General features: G+C 45.6%; 1 protein-coding gene across 4 annotated transcripts in view; it reads right to left on the bottom strand.

Annotated features, from left to right (window-relative positions):
• Nucleotides 1–14,648, bottom strand: part of ASAP1 (ArfGAP with SH3 domain, ankyrin repeat and PH domain 1) — a gene marked incomplete at both ends in the record, with an annotated part of 307,685 nt that extends 293,037 nt beyond the window's left edge. For all 4 annotated transcript variants that reach the window (XM_080694994.1, XM_080694996.1, XM_080694995.1 and 1 more), the window contains one exon: nucleotides 14,590–14,648. In XM_080694994.1, the coding sequence (XP_080551120.1) occupies nucleotides 14,590–14,648 (59 nt within the window). The remainder of the gene's footprint in view (nucleotides 1–14,589) is intronic.
• Nucleotides 14,649–16,771: the final 2,123 nt, after the last annotated feature.

Here is a 16,771-nt window from a genome sequence, read left to right as displayed (position 1 = left end):
GATGTATGAAGAATGGAGGGGAGGCCGGGTGTGGAGGCCTACAGGGGGAGGAAGATGGTAGGGGAGAGCAACCGAGGGCAGAGGCCGGCAGGGCGGGATCATGCTGGAGGTCATGGCAAGGACAATGAGCAGGAGATGCTGGGGCCACTGGCAGATTTTCGCAGGGGCCCAGCAGTATGTCGTGGGGGTAGGATGGGAAGAATAAGCCATGCTGGGACACGCAGGCTGAGTATGCCTTATCTGAAATGCTCACCACCAGCTGTGTATTTCCTCAGATTTCAAATAGTTGCATATACATAGTGAGGTATCTCTGGGATGGGACTCAAGCCGAAATAGAAAATTCATTTACGTTCCGTGGATACTTTATACCCAGAGCCAAAAGGTAAGTTTATATACTTTTAATAAGTTTGTACATATAATGTACATTAACAAACATATCAAAGTCAGTCACTAGACCAAACATGGGAGTGGGGAGGGAACGGGTGGGATTTGGGTAAGAGCTAATTGGGCGATGCGTGCATGTATGCCCCTACTGTCTTGTACTTCTTTAAGATGTACAACTACAATGCATCAATAAAAAAAAAATTTTTTAATTGTGTACACAAAACGAAATTTTATGGGGTGGAATTTTCCACTCGTGGTGTCATTCATGTTGGTGCTCAGAAAAGTTTCTGACTTCGGAGTATTTCAGATTTTTGATTTGTGAATTAAGGATGCTGAGCCCACATTAGGTTTGAGGGGCCTGCTAGACTTTCGAGTCAAAATATTTATCTGGCATTTGAGATAATCAAGTACAGAACTTGGAGGGCAGATTGTGCTAGAGATGTAATTTGGAAGTCACCAGCACACACATATCTTCAAACACACTTTGAGGTTGGCAAGGTGTGCCCTACGGAGAGACTGGCAAGTGTTGCAGAGGGAGGGAGTGAGCAGCTGGGTCAAATGATTCCCGAAAGCTGAGCTGATTTGTAGATTAATTTCAAAACCTTGAAATGTGGAGACGGGGCTATAGCAGCGGGGTGCTGGTCCTCAAAGGCTTTCCTTAGAGTCTGAGATAATAACAACCCAGAGAGAACAGTACAAAACTATAGGCTTCATGACCAGACTGCCTGCAACAGAGTTGGCTACTGCCATTTCCCAGCAATGTAGCCTTAAATGATGTTCCAGACCACCATCAGCCTCGGCTTAACTTTACCAGAGAAATAACAAGCCTCTCACCTCTTACGGTTGCGATCAGGACTAGGAGAGTTAATAAACAGCAAGTGCTTGGAAGGGAGAGTGCCTGGCCCATGTTACATACTCAGTGTTAGCTATTATTTTTTTTTTTTTTAAGTACTGGGGATGGAACCCAGGGGTATTCTACCTCTGAGTTACACCCCCAGCCCTATTTTTTATTCTTTATATTTGTTTTTGTTTTTTGCAGTAGTGGGGATGGAACCTAGGGGCATTCTACCTCCAAGCTATACCCCCAGCTCTACTTTTTTTCTTTATTTTGAAACAGGGTCTCACTGAGTTGCAGACGGCCTCACTAAGTAGCCGAGGCTGTCTGTGAACTGGGGTCCTCCTGTCTCAGCCTCTCTAATGCCAGGATCACACCACACACCCAGCAGTGTTAGCTATTATTGTTGCTTTTGTTGATTTTTTGATGTTATATATATATATATATTTATTTTGGGGGGGGAGGTGGTACTGGCGTTCCTGGAAACCCTTCTACCTTTGGGCTACACTCCCTATTCCTATATTTTTATTTGGAAACAGGGTCTCTTAAGCCAGCGTGGCTGGCTTCGAACCTGCGCGATCCTTGTCTCCACCTCCCAAGCGTGGGGATTACAAGCGTGCGCCACCACGCCCGGCTGTTGGTGTTATAATAATTAGTGCTAAGTACCCAAGAGCTGGGTTTCGCATGTATTGCCTTAGGTAGAAGATTATATGCACATTTCATACCCTTTTTGAGGATGGGGAAACTTGCCCCGGACCATGCAATGAGTCCTCGGGAGGAGCCAGCCTCGACATCCAGGTCAGACAACCTGTGCTCTTAATTATCATTCTGCAGCTCCACCACATGATGCCAAGATGGCTGGTTAACGTCCGATGCAAGGCAAAAATATAGCTGACTCATGCACTAATTGTGCTTCTGCTTCAACTTGCATTCGCACAGGTAATTGTTGCTTTTCAATTGGTTCTGGCAAGCTTCGCAGTCAGGCTTCGCCTAACGATGAGCAAAGTTCTGAGAAGTGCATCATTACGTGATTTCACTGTTGTGCAAACATCTTAGAGTGTACTTACACAGACCTAGAGGGTGTAGGTCACTAATCACTGGACGTGGCCTCTTGATGGAATCAAGGGGCAGTCAGCCAGAGATAGGAGGCTGCAGCAGGTGTAACAGTCTTACTGCTTTGAAGTAAAATGTTCTGCTTACAAGTAGGAGGACACTCTACCATGACAATAAAACCATGATAAAGATATAGTGTACCACAGTTACTTATTATCACCATCAAGTGTTATGTACTGTACATCTTCCTATATGTCATTCTTTTATACTGACAGCACAATGTGTTTGTTGACACCAGCATCACCACCAGCACGTGTGTAACGCACAGCGCCATGACACAAGAGGAATGGTTCAGCTCTTCGAAGTGAAAAATTACACCACGGAAGCCGGAGGATTGTGGTTCACGGACAGTCTCGGCTACTTAGCGAGGCCCTTTGTAACTCTGTGAGGCCCTGTTTAAAAAAATATAAAGACTAAAAACTAGGACCGGGGTTGTAGCTCAGAGGTAGAATTCCCTGGGTTCCATCCCCAGTACTGAAAAAAATGAAAAAAAAAAGAAAAGAAAAAGAAAATCACACCATTGTATATGTGTCCATCGTTGACCAAAACATCATTATGAGGCACATGACTGTATTACTAGAAAATCAAATCTAGTAACTATAGTTACTAGAAAATCAAATCGTGCACACCTGTTACCCCAGTACTTGGGAAGCTGAGCCAGGAGGATCGCAGGTTGGAGGACAGCCTCGGCCATGTAGTGAGACTCTCAGCAACCTACAGAGACCCTGTTTCAAAACAAAAAAAAAATTTAGAAAGGGGTGGGGGTGTAGCTCAGAGGTAGAGTGACCTTGGTTTCAGTAAGACACACACACGCACGCGCACACGCACACGCAAACCAAACCTTATTTTGCATTTCACAGGTTTTAAGACTGTAATAAGGTTGTGCTAGATCAGGGTTGGATGAACTGTGTTACTAAAAAACCACAGGCCTTCTCCTGGGAAGGACACGGTGTGGTTTCCCAATATGTATGGAGCTCTGGCTCCCAGTCTGCACCCCAAAACCAGAACATCTCTCCCCTCAGCTGGCCTATATACCTGGCTTTCCTGTAAGCTTTCATTTGGAAAAAAAAAAAAATTCTGGGGATACAAAAGTTTGAGAACTGTAAGATTTGGCATTTCTCCAGCTCTGCATCAGAATGCAATTGGCCCCAGTACAAACCTAAGGAGCCACAAACACGGGAGGTGGGGCCTGGGAATCTGCTTTGTAGCCAGCTCCCCAGAGGGCTCAGGTGTGGCTTCAAGTTCGAGGACAGGTTAAGAAGGATATTAGTAAACATTCCAACACAGCAGCCACTACTTACTGCTGGTTCCAATTTAAATGTAAATTTGTTAAATTAAATAAACTTAAAAATTCAGCTTTTCTACTGCGCTAGGCACATTTTAAGAGCTCGACAGCCACATGTGGCGAGTGGCCACTTGAGACAAAGAATGTTTCCATCATCAGAGAAAGTTCTAGTGAAAAGCGCTGGAGAGTCCCTTCCAGCCCAAATATCACAGGACTCTACGTCTGCATAAGTGATGTATCTTGTGTGTTTCACACCAGAGACAAAACTTGGCCAATATTCCCTATCTCTTTTATCTGTATGTAAGACATAAGTCACTGCTAAGAACATGTATGAGACCTCTTATCATAGGCTGAAATTACCTGCTTACGTATCTATTTCCCCGATAAACTCTGAGGGCCTAGAAGGCAGGAACCAAGCGACAATTATTTAGTTGTTACTCTCTATGCCTAGGGCTTAAATAAGTGCTTAGGAATTAATTGGCCTGGAGAACCTAGGTGAGGTGTGAGGCCAAAATCATTCCTACCTATAGAATGGCTGCTACCCAAAGGGAAATAGCACAGAGAGACATCAGAAAATAACAAGTATTGGTGAAGACATGGAAAAATAGGAACCCTTGCCTATAGCGGGGGAGATGTACAGTGTTGTAGCTGCTACGAAAAACAGTACAAAGGTTCCTCAAAATATTAAATATAGCCGGGCGTGGTGGTGCACGCTTGTAATCCGGGCGCTTGGGAGGCGGAGACAAGAGGATCGCGCAGGTTCGAAGCCAGACCCACTGGCATAAGAGACCCTGTTTCCAAATAAAAATTATAAAATAGGTCTGGGAGTGTAGCCCGGAGGTAGAAAGGCTTCCAGGAACCCCAGTACCACTAAAAAAAAAAAAATTAAATATAGAATCACCATATGATCCAGCAAGTCCACTTTCGGGCACAGAACTCAAAATAACTGAAAGCAGGTCTTAGGTATTTGTCCACACCATGTTTGTAGCAGTATTATTTATTATGGGAACAAACGACCCAAGCAAATGGATGGCTAAACAGAACCCAGTACGTATACATTCAGTGGAATAGTGTTCAGCCTTTAAGAGGAAGGAAAATTCTGACAACGCTGCTACATGGATGGACCCCGAGAACCCCATTCTAGGTGAAATGAGTCGGTCACAGAAGAACAGATACTGCACGAGTCCACTTGCACGAGGTAGCTAGAACGGACATATTCATGGAGACCAAAAGTAGAATGGCGGATGATAGGAGGTAGAAGGGGGAGGGACATTTAGTATTTAAGGGATACAGAGTTTCAGGGGCTCTTTTGTTTGGCTTGGGGTTTTCTGGAATGTGTGTGCTGTGTGCGTGTGGTTTGTTCGTTTGGTTTTTGCAGTGCTGGAGATCAAACCCAGGGCCTCCCACATTCTAAGCAAGCCCTCTATCTCTAAGCTATGAATCGAGCCCCAGAGTTTCCATTTTTAGAAGATGAAATCAAGTTCTGAAGATGACTGGTGGTGATGGTTTCACAGTCATGTGAAGGTGCTACAGAACTGTACACTTAAAAATAATTAAGATGAGTGAGCCGGGCGTGGTAGCGCACACCTGTGATCCCTGCGCCTTTGAGGCAGAGACAGGAGGATTGCACAGGTTCAAAGCCAGCCTCTCAGGCTTAAGAAACCCTGTTTCCAAATAAAAAAAATATAAAATATGTCTGGGAGTGTAGCCCAGAGTTAGAAGGGTTCCATTCCCAGTACCACCAATAATAATAATAATAATAATAATAATAATAATAATAATAATAATTAAGATGAGCCAGGCATGGTGGCACACGTTTGTAATCCCAGAACTTGGGAGGCTGGACAGGAGGATTGCAAGTGAGACCCTATTTCAAACTAAAGAATGAAAAATAGGGATTGAGGTGTATGTAGCTCAGAAGTAGAAAGTCCCTGGGTTCAAGCACCAGTACTGCAAATAAAAAGAGATAATAATAACAACAATAATAATTAAGATGAACTGAGTATAGTGACAAATGTTTGTAATCCCAGTACTGAGGAAGCTGAGGTGGGAGGGTCACAGGTTCAAGGCCAGTTTCAATAACTTAGTCAGACCTTGTTTCAAAATAAAAAAATACAAGAGGGTGAGGGTGTAGGTCAGAGGTAGAATGCCCCGGGCTTAATGGTTTAATACCCAGTAAAGCAAACATGAACACACACACACACACACACACACACACACACACACACACACACAGAGTTAAGATAATGTTGTTACATGTGTTTTACAATTAAAATATTTAAAATAAAGTTTAGAAAGATACACATTCACAAGTACCCTCCACGGGAAACATAGCCGTCCTCATGGCTTTGAGAAAATAGCTTTGAAAAACCTTGGTTCTCAATCTGTCTGCCACCCCTAGAAAGGTGCTGGTGCCAGGAGGAGGGCAGGGCCCACGAGTCATGAAGCCCTCATCACGGCCTGACCTGTCGCCTCACCTCTTTTTTTTTTTGGTGGTACTGGGGTTCCTGGAAGCCCTTCTACCTCTGGGCTACACTCCCAGACCTACTTTTATATATTTTATTTGGAAACAGGGTCTCTTAAGCCAGCACGGCTGGCTTCGAACCTGCGTGATCCTCCAGTCTCCGCCTCCCAAGCGCGGGGATTACAAGCGTGCACCATCACACCCGGCTTCCTCACCTCTTTGTGGCAGGCTTTGGTGAAAACCCCAGCACAGAGGACCCTGGTGTTTATCCAGAATTCTGAATCGCTGTGCCTCTTGCCATCCTCAACCGTGGGCCCCCATCTAGCTGGTCACCAGGACCCCCTGGAAAGGCCTGACCTTGGGGGTTCTGCTGCCATGTCTGGGGATATAACCCAGGGAATATTTTATTGGATTTTAGTACTGGAGATTGGGCCCAGGAGCATTCGATCCCTGAGCTACACCCCACAGCCGCACAAGTTTTGGGATTACAGGGGCGCACCGCCGCGTCCGGCTGTGGGTCTCTATGTTCATGGAGTTGTCCAGGAGGAGCCTGAGCTGGCAACTCCAAGTCTAGAGCATGTCTTTTCTGCCTTGTGTGGCTGCTTGTCCTATCTTGTCTGCTTTTGAGAGGCTGTGCAACGTTTGCTGAGTGACAAGCAGAAGGCAGGTCCTTTGAATAAGACATCTAATAGAGAAAAGGTACACGTGTTCATCTCTGTTACTTATTCCGGTCTTTCTCTGTGTATGTTCTGCCCATGATTTAGGAGAGATGATAAAGAGTAACAATTAGCGTTTAGTGAGTACATGTGCTTAATTAATGTGTGCTTTCCCATGGAACGCTCCAAGACAAGTAAGGTTCTGTCATTGTCTCCATTGTACAGATGGGGAAACAGAGGCGTAGAAAAAAAATCAAGTCACTTCCTCAAATAATAAAAACACTACATTTTTTTACATGATAGTTATACCAGGAGCATTCTCAAAACTTTAAAAAGTGAGCATCATCTTCGAGGGTGTGTGTGTGTGTGTGTGTGTGTGTGTGTGTGTGTTATTAGCAGGGGTGTTTGACCTCTGAGATGGATTCCCCAGCCCTTTTTATTTTTTATTTTGAAAGTGCCTTACTGCCAAGGCTGGCCTCAAACCTGCTATCCTCCTGTCTCAGTCTTCCCAGGTCCTAGGATTACAGATGTATACTTGGCTTCATCTTCTTTCTCATGGCTGCTTTTTCTATTGCTTTATCCCAATTTTCAGATAAAATTAAGAAAGTCTCATGGGCACAGGCCTGTACTACCAGTGAAGCAAGAAGCTGAGGCAGAAGAATCACAGGTTTGAGGTCAGACTAGACAACCTGGTGAGACCCTGGCTCAACATAACAAATGAAAAAGGCTGGAGATGTAGCTCACTGGTGGAGTACCGCTGGGCTCGATTTATAGTTGAAAGAAAAGAAAAGAAAATGAGGTCATATGAGTATAGAGCAATCCCTTAATCTGACTGATGGTCTTGGTTTTTAGTTAGCTTTTCCATTTCTGTGATTAAAATCCCTGACAAGCACAACCCAGAAGAGAAAACATTTATTTGGCTCATAGTTTTAGAGGTTCAGTCCATAGTTGGCCAGCTCCAAGACAGAAACCACAGAGGCAGAACACGGCAGAGGAATCAGTCAACTCATGGTGACTGGAAGCAGAGAAAGAGAGCTACAGTCCCCAAGGCCACATCACAGTGACCTGCCTCCCCACCCACACTCGACCTGCCTACAGTATTACCACTAAACCCATCCACATTGTTTTTAAACTTTTATTGGTGCATCATAATTATATATCATTAGTGAGATTCAAAGTGATATATAAATCACTTGGTCTAGTTCTCTCTAAATCCCACCCCTTCCCCCATCCTCCCTCCCCATACAAGTTAACGAGATTACTAATGATACCTTCACGGATGGTATAACCTTATTTGAACTGTTCCCCTCCTTAAGCCTGGTTTTTCCCCTCCCCACTTTCCTCCCCCTAAATCCATTCAAATGATTAATCCATCACTGGATTAATTCACTGATGAGGTTAAAACCCTCATGAATCAATCACTTCACCTCTGAACATTTTTGCATTGCCAATCCATGGGCTTTTCTGGGGAACATTCCATTTCCAAACCATAACAGCCCTGTAGAGCAGAAGAAGAGAGAACACGACGTGCCAACACGTTGAGAGTATGATGCTGTGCTTGTCAGCCCAAAACACTAAGGAGGGCTGGTGAGTGTTAGCAGCTGGGACGAGGCAAGAAAGGAGTCTTCCCTGGAGGTGCCAGGGAGAACGGTCCCTGTTGGCCCCTGGGTTTCAAACTTCTGGCCTTTGGGAGCGTGAGATAGTCAATTTCTATTGTTTTAAACCACCAAATTGGTGATGCTTTGTAACTCTAGGGAGCTCACACAGTACTGTCCAGGGTTTCGGCACCAACACAGGAAGCTAGGTTTTGTTCGCCTTGGTATCCCAGCAGCTGGTGGAGTCCCCGGCACACAGAAGGTGCATGCAGTAGGTCTCAGAGAGCGTCTGTTGAGTGAGCAAGTGGAAAAATGAAGTACAAGGCTGGGCATGGTGGTGCACACTTGTCATCCCAGCATTCAGGAGGCTGACAGGAGGATCGTGGTTCATGGACAGCCTCAGCTGCTTAGCAAGGCCCTTCGCAACTCAGTGAGACCTGTTTCAAAATAAAGAATAAAAAAGTAAAGTAGGGCTGGGGGTGTAGCTCGGAGGTACAATGCCTTTGAGTTCCATCCCCGGTACTACAAAAAGAGAGAGAGAGAGAGAGAGAGAGGGAGGGAGGGAGGGGGAGAGAGAGAGAGAGAGAAAGAGAGAGAGAGAGAGAGAGAGAGAGAGAGAGAGAGAGAAAGGGAGGAAGAAGAAGAAGGAGGAGGAGGAGGAGGAGGAGGAGGAGGAGGAGGAGGAGGAGGAGGAGAAGAAACAACCCTCAGAGGCTGGGGATATAGCTCAGTGGTAGAGTGCCTGCCTGGCATGTTTGAGTCCCTGAATTCAATCCCCAGCAACACACACCATCACAAACAACTATTCAGTATGCAGAGGAAATATCTCTTCCATCTCTAAGGCATTTGAGCAGATTAGGCACTCAATAGGTATTCATAGAAAAATACAGTTTTTTTGTTTTTTGTTTTGTGGTACTGGGGATGGGATGCAGAGGTATTTTACCTCCAAGCTATACTCCCTGCACTATTTTATAATTTATTCTGAAACAGGGTCTCACTAGGTTGCAGAGAAACTCACAAGTTGCTGAGGCTGCCCGTGAACCTGCGATCCTTCTGTCTCAGCCTCCCAAGTACTAGGATTCCAGGTGTGCCTGGCTATGAATATATATGTATATATATATTGTGGGGTGGGGTACTGGGGTGGAACCCAGAGGCTTTCTACCTCCAGGCTATGCTCCCAGACGTATTTTCTATTTTATTTGGAAACAGGATCTCACTAAGTTGCTGAAAGCCTCACTAAGTAGCTGAGGCTGGCTCTGAACCTGTGTCTCAGCCTCCCAGGTGTGGGGATTACAAGGGTGCACCACCACACCCGCTTGAATAGTTTTTAAACATGGGTGTTCAGTCATTTTAAGCTCAGAAAGGCTTTGCCACAAGTCTTTTGCATTTAGTGGCCCAGGATTTCACACCAGGCAGGCCTGCCACCAGTAGCTGCTTAATGCTTTCTGAAGGAGAGGGGGGAAAAAATGGAGACAAGACCAGAATCATAGTTTCCCAGCTCTTGGTGTCGGCAGAACATTCCTGCCTGTCTGTGTTGAATTCAGGAATGGCCAAAACAGTCAACTAGCCAGCTGAATTCTAAACAGTTTCAATCACACTGAAAGAACTTTCACCACGGCACTTGAACACTGTTTTTCCCAAACACATTTTTCTGCTACATCCAGAAATCCTTAGGCTTCCTAACCCCTCCAACTATGTCAGAAATGCCGAGTTGAGAGGTCCTGCGCTCAGCTCCAGGGACACATTTCCCATCCACGTGCAGCCTGCATTCGCTGACCCCTGCCCTGCGGCCAAAAAAGGGACATCAGCTGGGCTCAGAGAAATTCAATTTGGGCTGACAGCCGGCAGCGTGATAATGACAGGGCATCTGCCTGGACGTTTGAAAAGGCAAGGGGATGTGGGGGAGGCAGGAGTTTCCCATGGGCTTGGCTTACTCTGGTCTACAGCTTAGTCAGGTCATTTGTACATATGGAGAAAAAACCCTGAAAATAAGGCCATTCCTACTGCTGGCTCAATTTGCCTCCCTGGTGCTTATTTGAGTTGAAAAGAAGGAAACAGCTCTTGTTCCTCAGTCCCCCGAACTTGTGTTATCCCAGGGATGACAAGTGCGTTGCTATACGTGGTGAGTGTATTCACTCATTCACTCACTCACTCATGTGGTGTTCGACAAGAGGTCCACACACGTGTCTTGATCACTGTAGAGTCTCCACTCTGTGTTTCCCTTTCTCTTCTACCGAGCTCATAAGCTCCAGCACTGGCCAGCTCTGTGGAATGCCAGGTGGTTTCACAACCGTGTTAGCAACAAACAAGAACAGAAAAGCTGACCCTTTCTTAATGTTGGTATAGAGGGGTTGAAGAAAACTGCTTTGTATTTCTTGAAGAAGCCCTCAGTCGGTCAGACTACGCACTGGTATGGGTACCTTTCCCTAATCAAAGGAGGCGGTGGAGAGGAACATCTGGGTTATTTTAGCAGACCTGGGACTGCAGGGCTGGGTTAGCTTACCTGCCCCGCCTGTGGCCCCAGGGTGTCCCACACAGCCTAACCTGGTGACTGTCAATTTGCATGGTATTTGCCTTGGTAATTCCCATAAGTACAGGGCATGCATCCTTGAATCTCAAGCATCAGGGCCCAGTTTGTGTCACATAAGGAATAAGTAATTGATTAATGTATGTTAGACAGACAAATGACTCGGTCTATCAGTAGAAACAATGGTGCAGGGCCTTACAACCAAGAAAGCTTCACCAATGCTCCCCCATTCACCAGCTGTGTGACACGTTTTTATGAAGCATAAGATGCACACATAAAATTATCTATATCTCAAGTGTAACATTCAAGGCATTGTTACACCCAAGAAACCTGCACCAGATGAGGAAACCGAACATCAGCTGCACCTCAGACGCCCACCTCAAGTTCCATTCCAGTCACAATGGATGTCTCTACCTACCCCAGGGTCCTCTGAAGTTCATCATCAGATACATAGGGAGAAATAATACCATGCCGTGAGTGGAAGTTTCAAAAACAATAGTAGTATAGTAGCAAGAGTAGCATATTAGAAGAAGTAGCAGTAACATTACCCAGTGCACAGCAGCAGAAGTAACAGTAACAGTAGAAGTCATGGTAACAGTAATGGATGTCTTAGCAGTAATAGAAGTAGTAGCAACAGGAAGAGAAGTACTAGCCGAGTAATGAGAGGCAGTTACAGTGATCATAGCTAACACCTATGTAGCCAGGGCAATGAGCCAGCCACTGTTCCTAAGTGCTTTGCCTTAATACATCTAATGCTCAAAAAGAACACTTACAGAGTTGTATAAAATAGGATTTTACAGACAAAAAAAAGAGCTGAAACCCAGAGAGGCTAAATAGCTTTTGCAAAGCCACGTAACGGTGGAGCCAAGAACCCAGGACTCAAACCTCCAGCAGTCTGGCCACAGAGTTTATCCTCTCCATAGCGATCCTTGGTAAAGAAAGGGCCTGTCCTCTAATTCGGTTTTCTTCTTCTATGAGAACAACACTCAATTTGGTAGGCACATAGTCTTATAGAATAAGGACTGTATTTCCCAGGCCCTCTTTACACCTGAGTGTAGCCAGAGGACTTAATGCTGGCCAAGAGAACACAAGCAGAAGCAGAAGGCACAACCTCCAGGAAGCATCTTTAAAGGGAGGAGGCTTGTCTTTCTTCTTGTTCCTGCCTTCTGCTGCTAAATATGATGTCTAGGATGGGAACGAGGGGTAGCTTGGGAATGGAGAGCCACATGTCAAAGAAATGAGAGAGGAAAGGCCTGGGTTTCTCACTGATTTTGGTTGTGGCTCTATACCATTTGTGTCTAAACTTTCAGACAAGAGACAATACATACTTTCTCTGTTTTTTTTCTTAACTGGGGATTGAACTCAGGGTCATTTACCCCTGAGCTATACCTCTAGCCCTAGTTCTTATTCTTTCTTTCTTTCCTTCTTATTATTTATTTTGTGGTACTGGGGATGGAATCCAGGGGACTTGTACATCTGAGCTACACCCCCAGCCGTAGTTCTTAGTCTTTTTACTTTTGAAACAGGGTCTCGCTGAGTTGTGAAGGGCCTAAGTAGCTGAGGCTGTCCACAAATGGCGATCCTCCAGTCTCAGCCTCCCGAATGCTAGGATTACAAGTGCACGCCACCACGCCCAGCTTTATTCTTTATTTCGAAACAGGGTCTCACTATGTTGCTGAGGGCCTCACTCAGTAGCTGAGGCTGGCTGCGAATCCGGAACCTCCTGTCTCAGCCTCCAAGTACTATGCTTATAAGTGTGCAACACTATGCCCAGCTACACTCTCTTTTTTTAAAACCACTGTTCGTTTATATCTTATGTCATTCATAGCAAACCCCAATTCTAAACATGCCCTGAGTTCTTACAATTATAGCATAAGTAAGATCAACTAAAGACACCTGCAAAATGAGTGCCACTTAGTGCCTAACTTTTAATTTAGCAAACAGAACATGACTGAGTAAGGCTATAATAGAAAAACTAATACGCAAGGAAAGCCTGGTGGTGGGAAGAGTTCCTTATCACATCATCAGCCCCAGTTTTGACTCCCTGACTCTCGCCTCTCCCACCCACTGAGGGCACTTTTTCATGTCTAATCATCTGTAACAATGATTTCATCCATGTTAAATATTTCATCAATTTGTTTGGAAATTTTTTTTTTTTTTGTGGTACTGGGGTTCCCGGAAGCCCTTCTACCTTCGGGCTACACTCCCAGACCTATTTTTACATTTTTTTATTTGGAAACAGGTCTCCTAAGCCAGCGTGCGCGGCTGGCTTCGAACCTGCGCGATCCTCCTGTCTCTGCCTCCCAAGCGCGGGGATTACAAGCGTGCGCCACCACGCCCGGCAATTTGTTTGGAAATTTTAAAAAATCAGTGTTCTACATGTCTACTTTATGCAAGACACTTTGCTACCTACCTTTTTTCTCAAACCTGTACAAAAAAATCTAAACCTGGCTGGGCGTGGTGGCGCATGCTTGTAATCCCAGCACTCAGGAGGCTGAGCCTGGAGGATGGCGGTTCATGGACAGCCTCAGCTACTTAGTGAGGCCCTCTGCCAACTTTGTGAGACCCTGTTTCAAAATTAAGAATAAAAAATAGGGCGGGGGGGTGTACCTCGGAGGTTGAATACCCTGGGGTTCCGTCCCCAAAGTATGTATGACCACTTTACGTAGACAAGGAAACAGGATCAGCCAGCAGCTTGCCTGAGATCTCATGGTGTCAGGGCTGGGATCCAGCTGTTCCCTCGGGACCTTTCTCTATTTCCTCACAGCAAGATGACTTCTTGGAAACTCCGGCCACCACGGTCACTATGTGTCAAGTCACCCTGAGCACGTTAACATTTTCAGACACTCCAAGTTTTCTCCACCTAGTTTCTCATGGCCTTTCTTGTCCACTCTAATTTCCTTTCTTTCCTCCTTCTATCCTTCCTTCCTTCCTTCCTTCCTTCCTTCCTTCCTTCCTTCCTTCCACTTTTACGTTTTTGTGGTATTGGAAGTTGAACCCAGGGACATTCCACTGAGCTACAGCCCCAGTTCTATTTATTTTTTATTTTAATAGTGTCTCACGTTACCGGGTCCTGGCCTCAAACCTGCAGTCCTCCTGTCTCTGCCTCCCAAGTACCGTGGTCCACTCTGAATTCTTATTAACCCATGACATAAACCTCCACCCACTGAGATCAGACTCCCTATTCCCGGTTCCTCTACCAAGCCCCAGCACTCCAGCTGCAAAGTGGGGGTGAATCACATCTCCACAGAGAAGCAACAGGGCAGAGAGGGGAAAGGTCCAGTTCCTGGGCCAGAGAAAGCCAACTTCAGATCCAGCCAGTCAAGTCCCTAGTCTGTAAAATGAATGTCGTAATTCTAACCCAGTAGGATCATTGAGTGAACTGAATAAAATAATGTTTCCAAGGAACCTAATACACAGTGGACTTGGCTAAAATAGCACCTCATATTGGTGGTGTCATCCGCGTTGCTATTCTTGGCTTCTTTCTGGTGCCACCCCACTTCCCAGCTTTCCTTCCAAATAAAGGCGACAGAAAATTTCTGTGCTAGAAAACACAGGGCGAGGTGCATGGCTCCGCGAATCTCACCACCACTGACATTTACGCTGACGGTGTTCCTGTCAGATTCCGGCACGTGTGTTTTGTCAAATTTTGCATTCCAACCCCCAGAAAGTGTCCCTCCACGTGTCCCAGGCTGGGTTTTCTGGACACGATGGGCCAGAGAACACTCACCGATTCCATAGTGAATCTCTCGAGGAAAAACTGGAGAGCCTGGAGGCTGAAGATCTCATGTCTCAGCCGTCACATCAGAAATTACCTGGATAGGACCGGAAGAAAAGGTGACAAGGGTCATTCAGTGGGACTGGGCAGAAGACGCTGTCTCAGCCCCACAGGTGATGCCACTTAGAAGCGACACCCTTCTTAGGAATGTTCTTGTGCAGGTAGAGGAGGGGGGACCAGCAGGCAACCCCACCTCGCGGGCTCCCCCTCTTTGGAGTGAACACTGCCATCCCTGTGTCTCTGAGAAGGCAATGCTCAGGAAGCCGTCTTGCCTTCTATTTCTAGCTCTACGTTGGAGAGCAATTTACAAGTCATTAACTTCTCTAGACCTAGGATCCGAAACATGAAATTAAAGTGTGCCGGCGGGTACGACAGACAGACACCTGCAGCTGTGTGCCCACGGGAAGGTAGAGGTACTCCCCCGGTACAAGGAACCGACGTCCGGAAGGAGGAAGAGACAGAGAACTTACACAGTTCAGGGCAGCCCCCTCTGAATCTGGGAGAGGGCTGTAATTAATGCATGCATACCAAAGCTTAATTAATTGCTGAGTGCACAGAGCACAGGAAGTCTGGGATAAAGGGTGTTATGTAAGGGAAGGGCTTCGATAATTGCAGAATTGGAGGGGAAAGAGAGGTGATGGTGTGAAAATATCATGAGCCAAGGGACCTGGCTGGTCCTCCTCTGGGATCCCTAGCTCAGATGGGTACCTTGATTTAGAGATCTCACCACCTCCCCATCCCTACATCTAATGCACCCCAAGCCATGTCTACCTTAGCTCCTAAAGATCTCTAGTCCCACCTCTCTCTCCATCTCCATCGATACAGCCCTGGACCAAGTCGCCATCATTCTTACCTGGACCACAGAAAGCACCCCTACCTCATCTCCCTTTACCACCAATTCTGCCTCTAAATCTGGTCTCCCATCCCAAACCCCAAATTACCTTTTTCTCTCTTCTCTCTATATACCTTCATTACAGAAAACTTCAAACAGACATGAAAACTGAGATGAGCATCATGAAATCCATGGACCCATCACCCAACCCCAATCGCTGTCAACCCCTAATGAATAGGCTGCTATCCAACAACCCACAGTCAATCCTGTCCATCCACACCCTCGTCTTTCCCCCCCTGGAACTTTCTAATTTTGAAGGAAACGCCAGACATCATTCAGATACAGGTATTACAGCATGCATCTCTACCATACGATCTTTCATAGAAAGACAATGGCAATACCATCACTACACCTAAAAACAAAGATAGTAAATCCTCGATGCTATCAATCTCCCAACATTCACATTCCTAATAGGCTCATAATTGTCAACAATGATGTTTGTTTTTTAAAATCTCATAGGCAGGGGCGGGCGTGGTGGCGCACACTTGTAATCCCCGCGGTTGGGAAGCGGAGACAGGAGGATCACAGGTTCAAAGCCAGCCGCGCTGGCTTAAGAGACCCTGTTTCCGAATAAAAATATAAAATAGGTCTGGAAGTGTAGCCTAGAGGTAGGAGGGCTTCCAGGAACCCCAGTACCACCAAAAATAATAAATAATAAATAAATAAATAAATAAATAAATAAAATCCCATAGGCAAACAAGACAATTTTGCCAATGGCTGATATGCAGAATGGAATTTTTAAACATAACTCTGACTGTGTCTCTTCCTACTTCTCCACCCCCAGCTGACCATCCTTCAATGGCTTCTCAGTGTTTTAGGGGAAAAAAAAAAGAAAAGAAAAAAAATCATTTAACGTGGTCTGACTCTTGCCTGCCCCTCTGGCCTCGTCTCATCCCCCCAGGCTCCCTGCTGCAGCCACATGACAGATTTTTAGATCCTGGAACATGTTTCATTTCTTCTTCTGCCATAGGTCCTTTGTTCAGGCTGGTCCCTGCCTGGAAGGCTGCTTCTCCCACTCTCTTTGTCTAGTTAACTCCTATACTTCCTTAAGTGTTATGTCCTCAGAAAAATTGTTTCAGTTCCTCCAGATTATATTATGAAATTTATTTTCATTTTTAAAATTGTAATATAGATCCTCCTTGACTTAAATAAACCCATTTTAGGTTAAACCCGTAAAAACGGCATCATACACTTAATACTAAACATCATAGGTTAGCTGGCCCATTTTAAACATGCTCAGAA

Source organism: Muscardinus avellanarius (genome assembly GCF_963383645.1).
Source record: "Muscardinus avellanarius genome assembly, chromosome: 4".
NCBI lineage: Eukaryota > Metazoa > Chordata > Mammalia > Rodentia > Gliridae > Muscardinus > Muscardinus avellanarius.
This window is presented reverse-complemented; position numbering and strand designations above follow the sequence as displayed.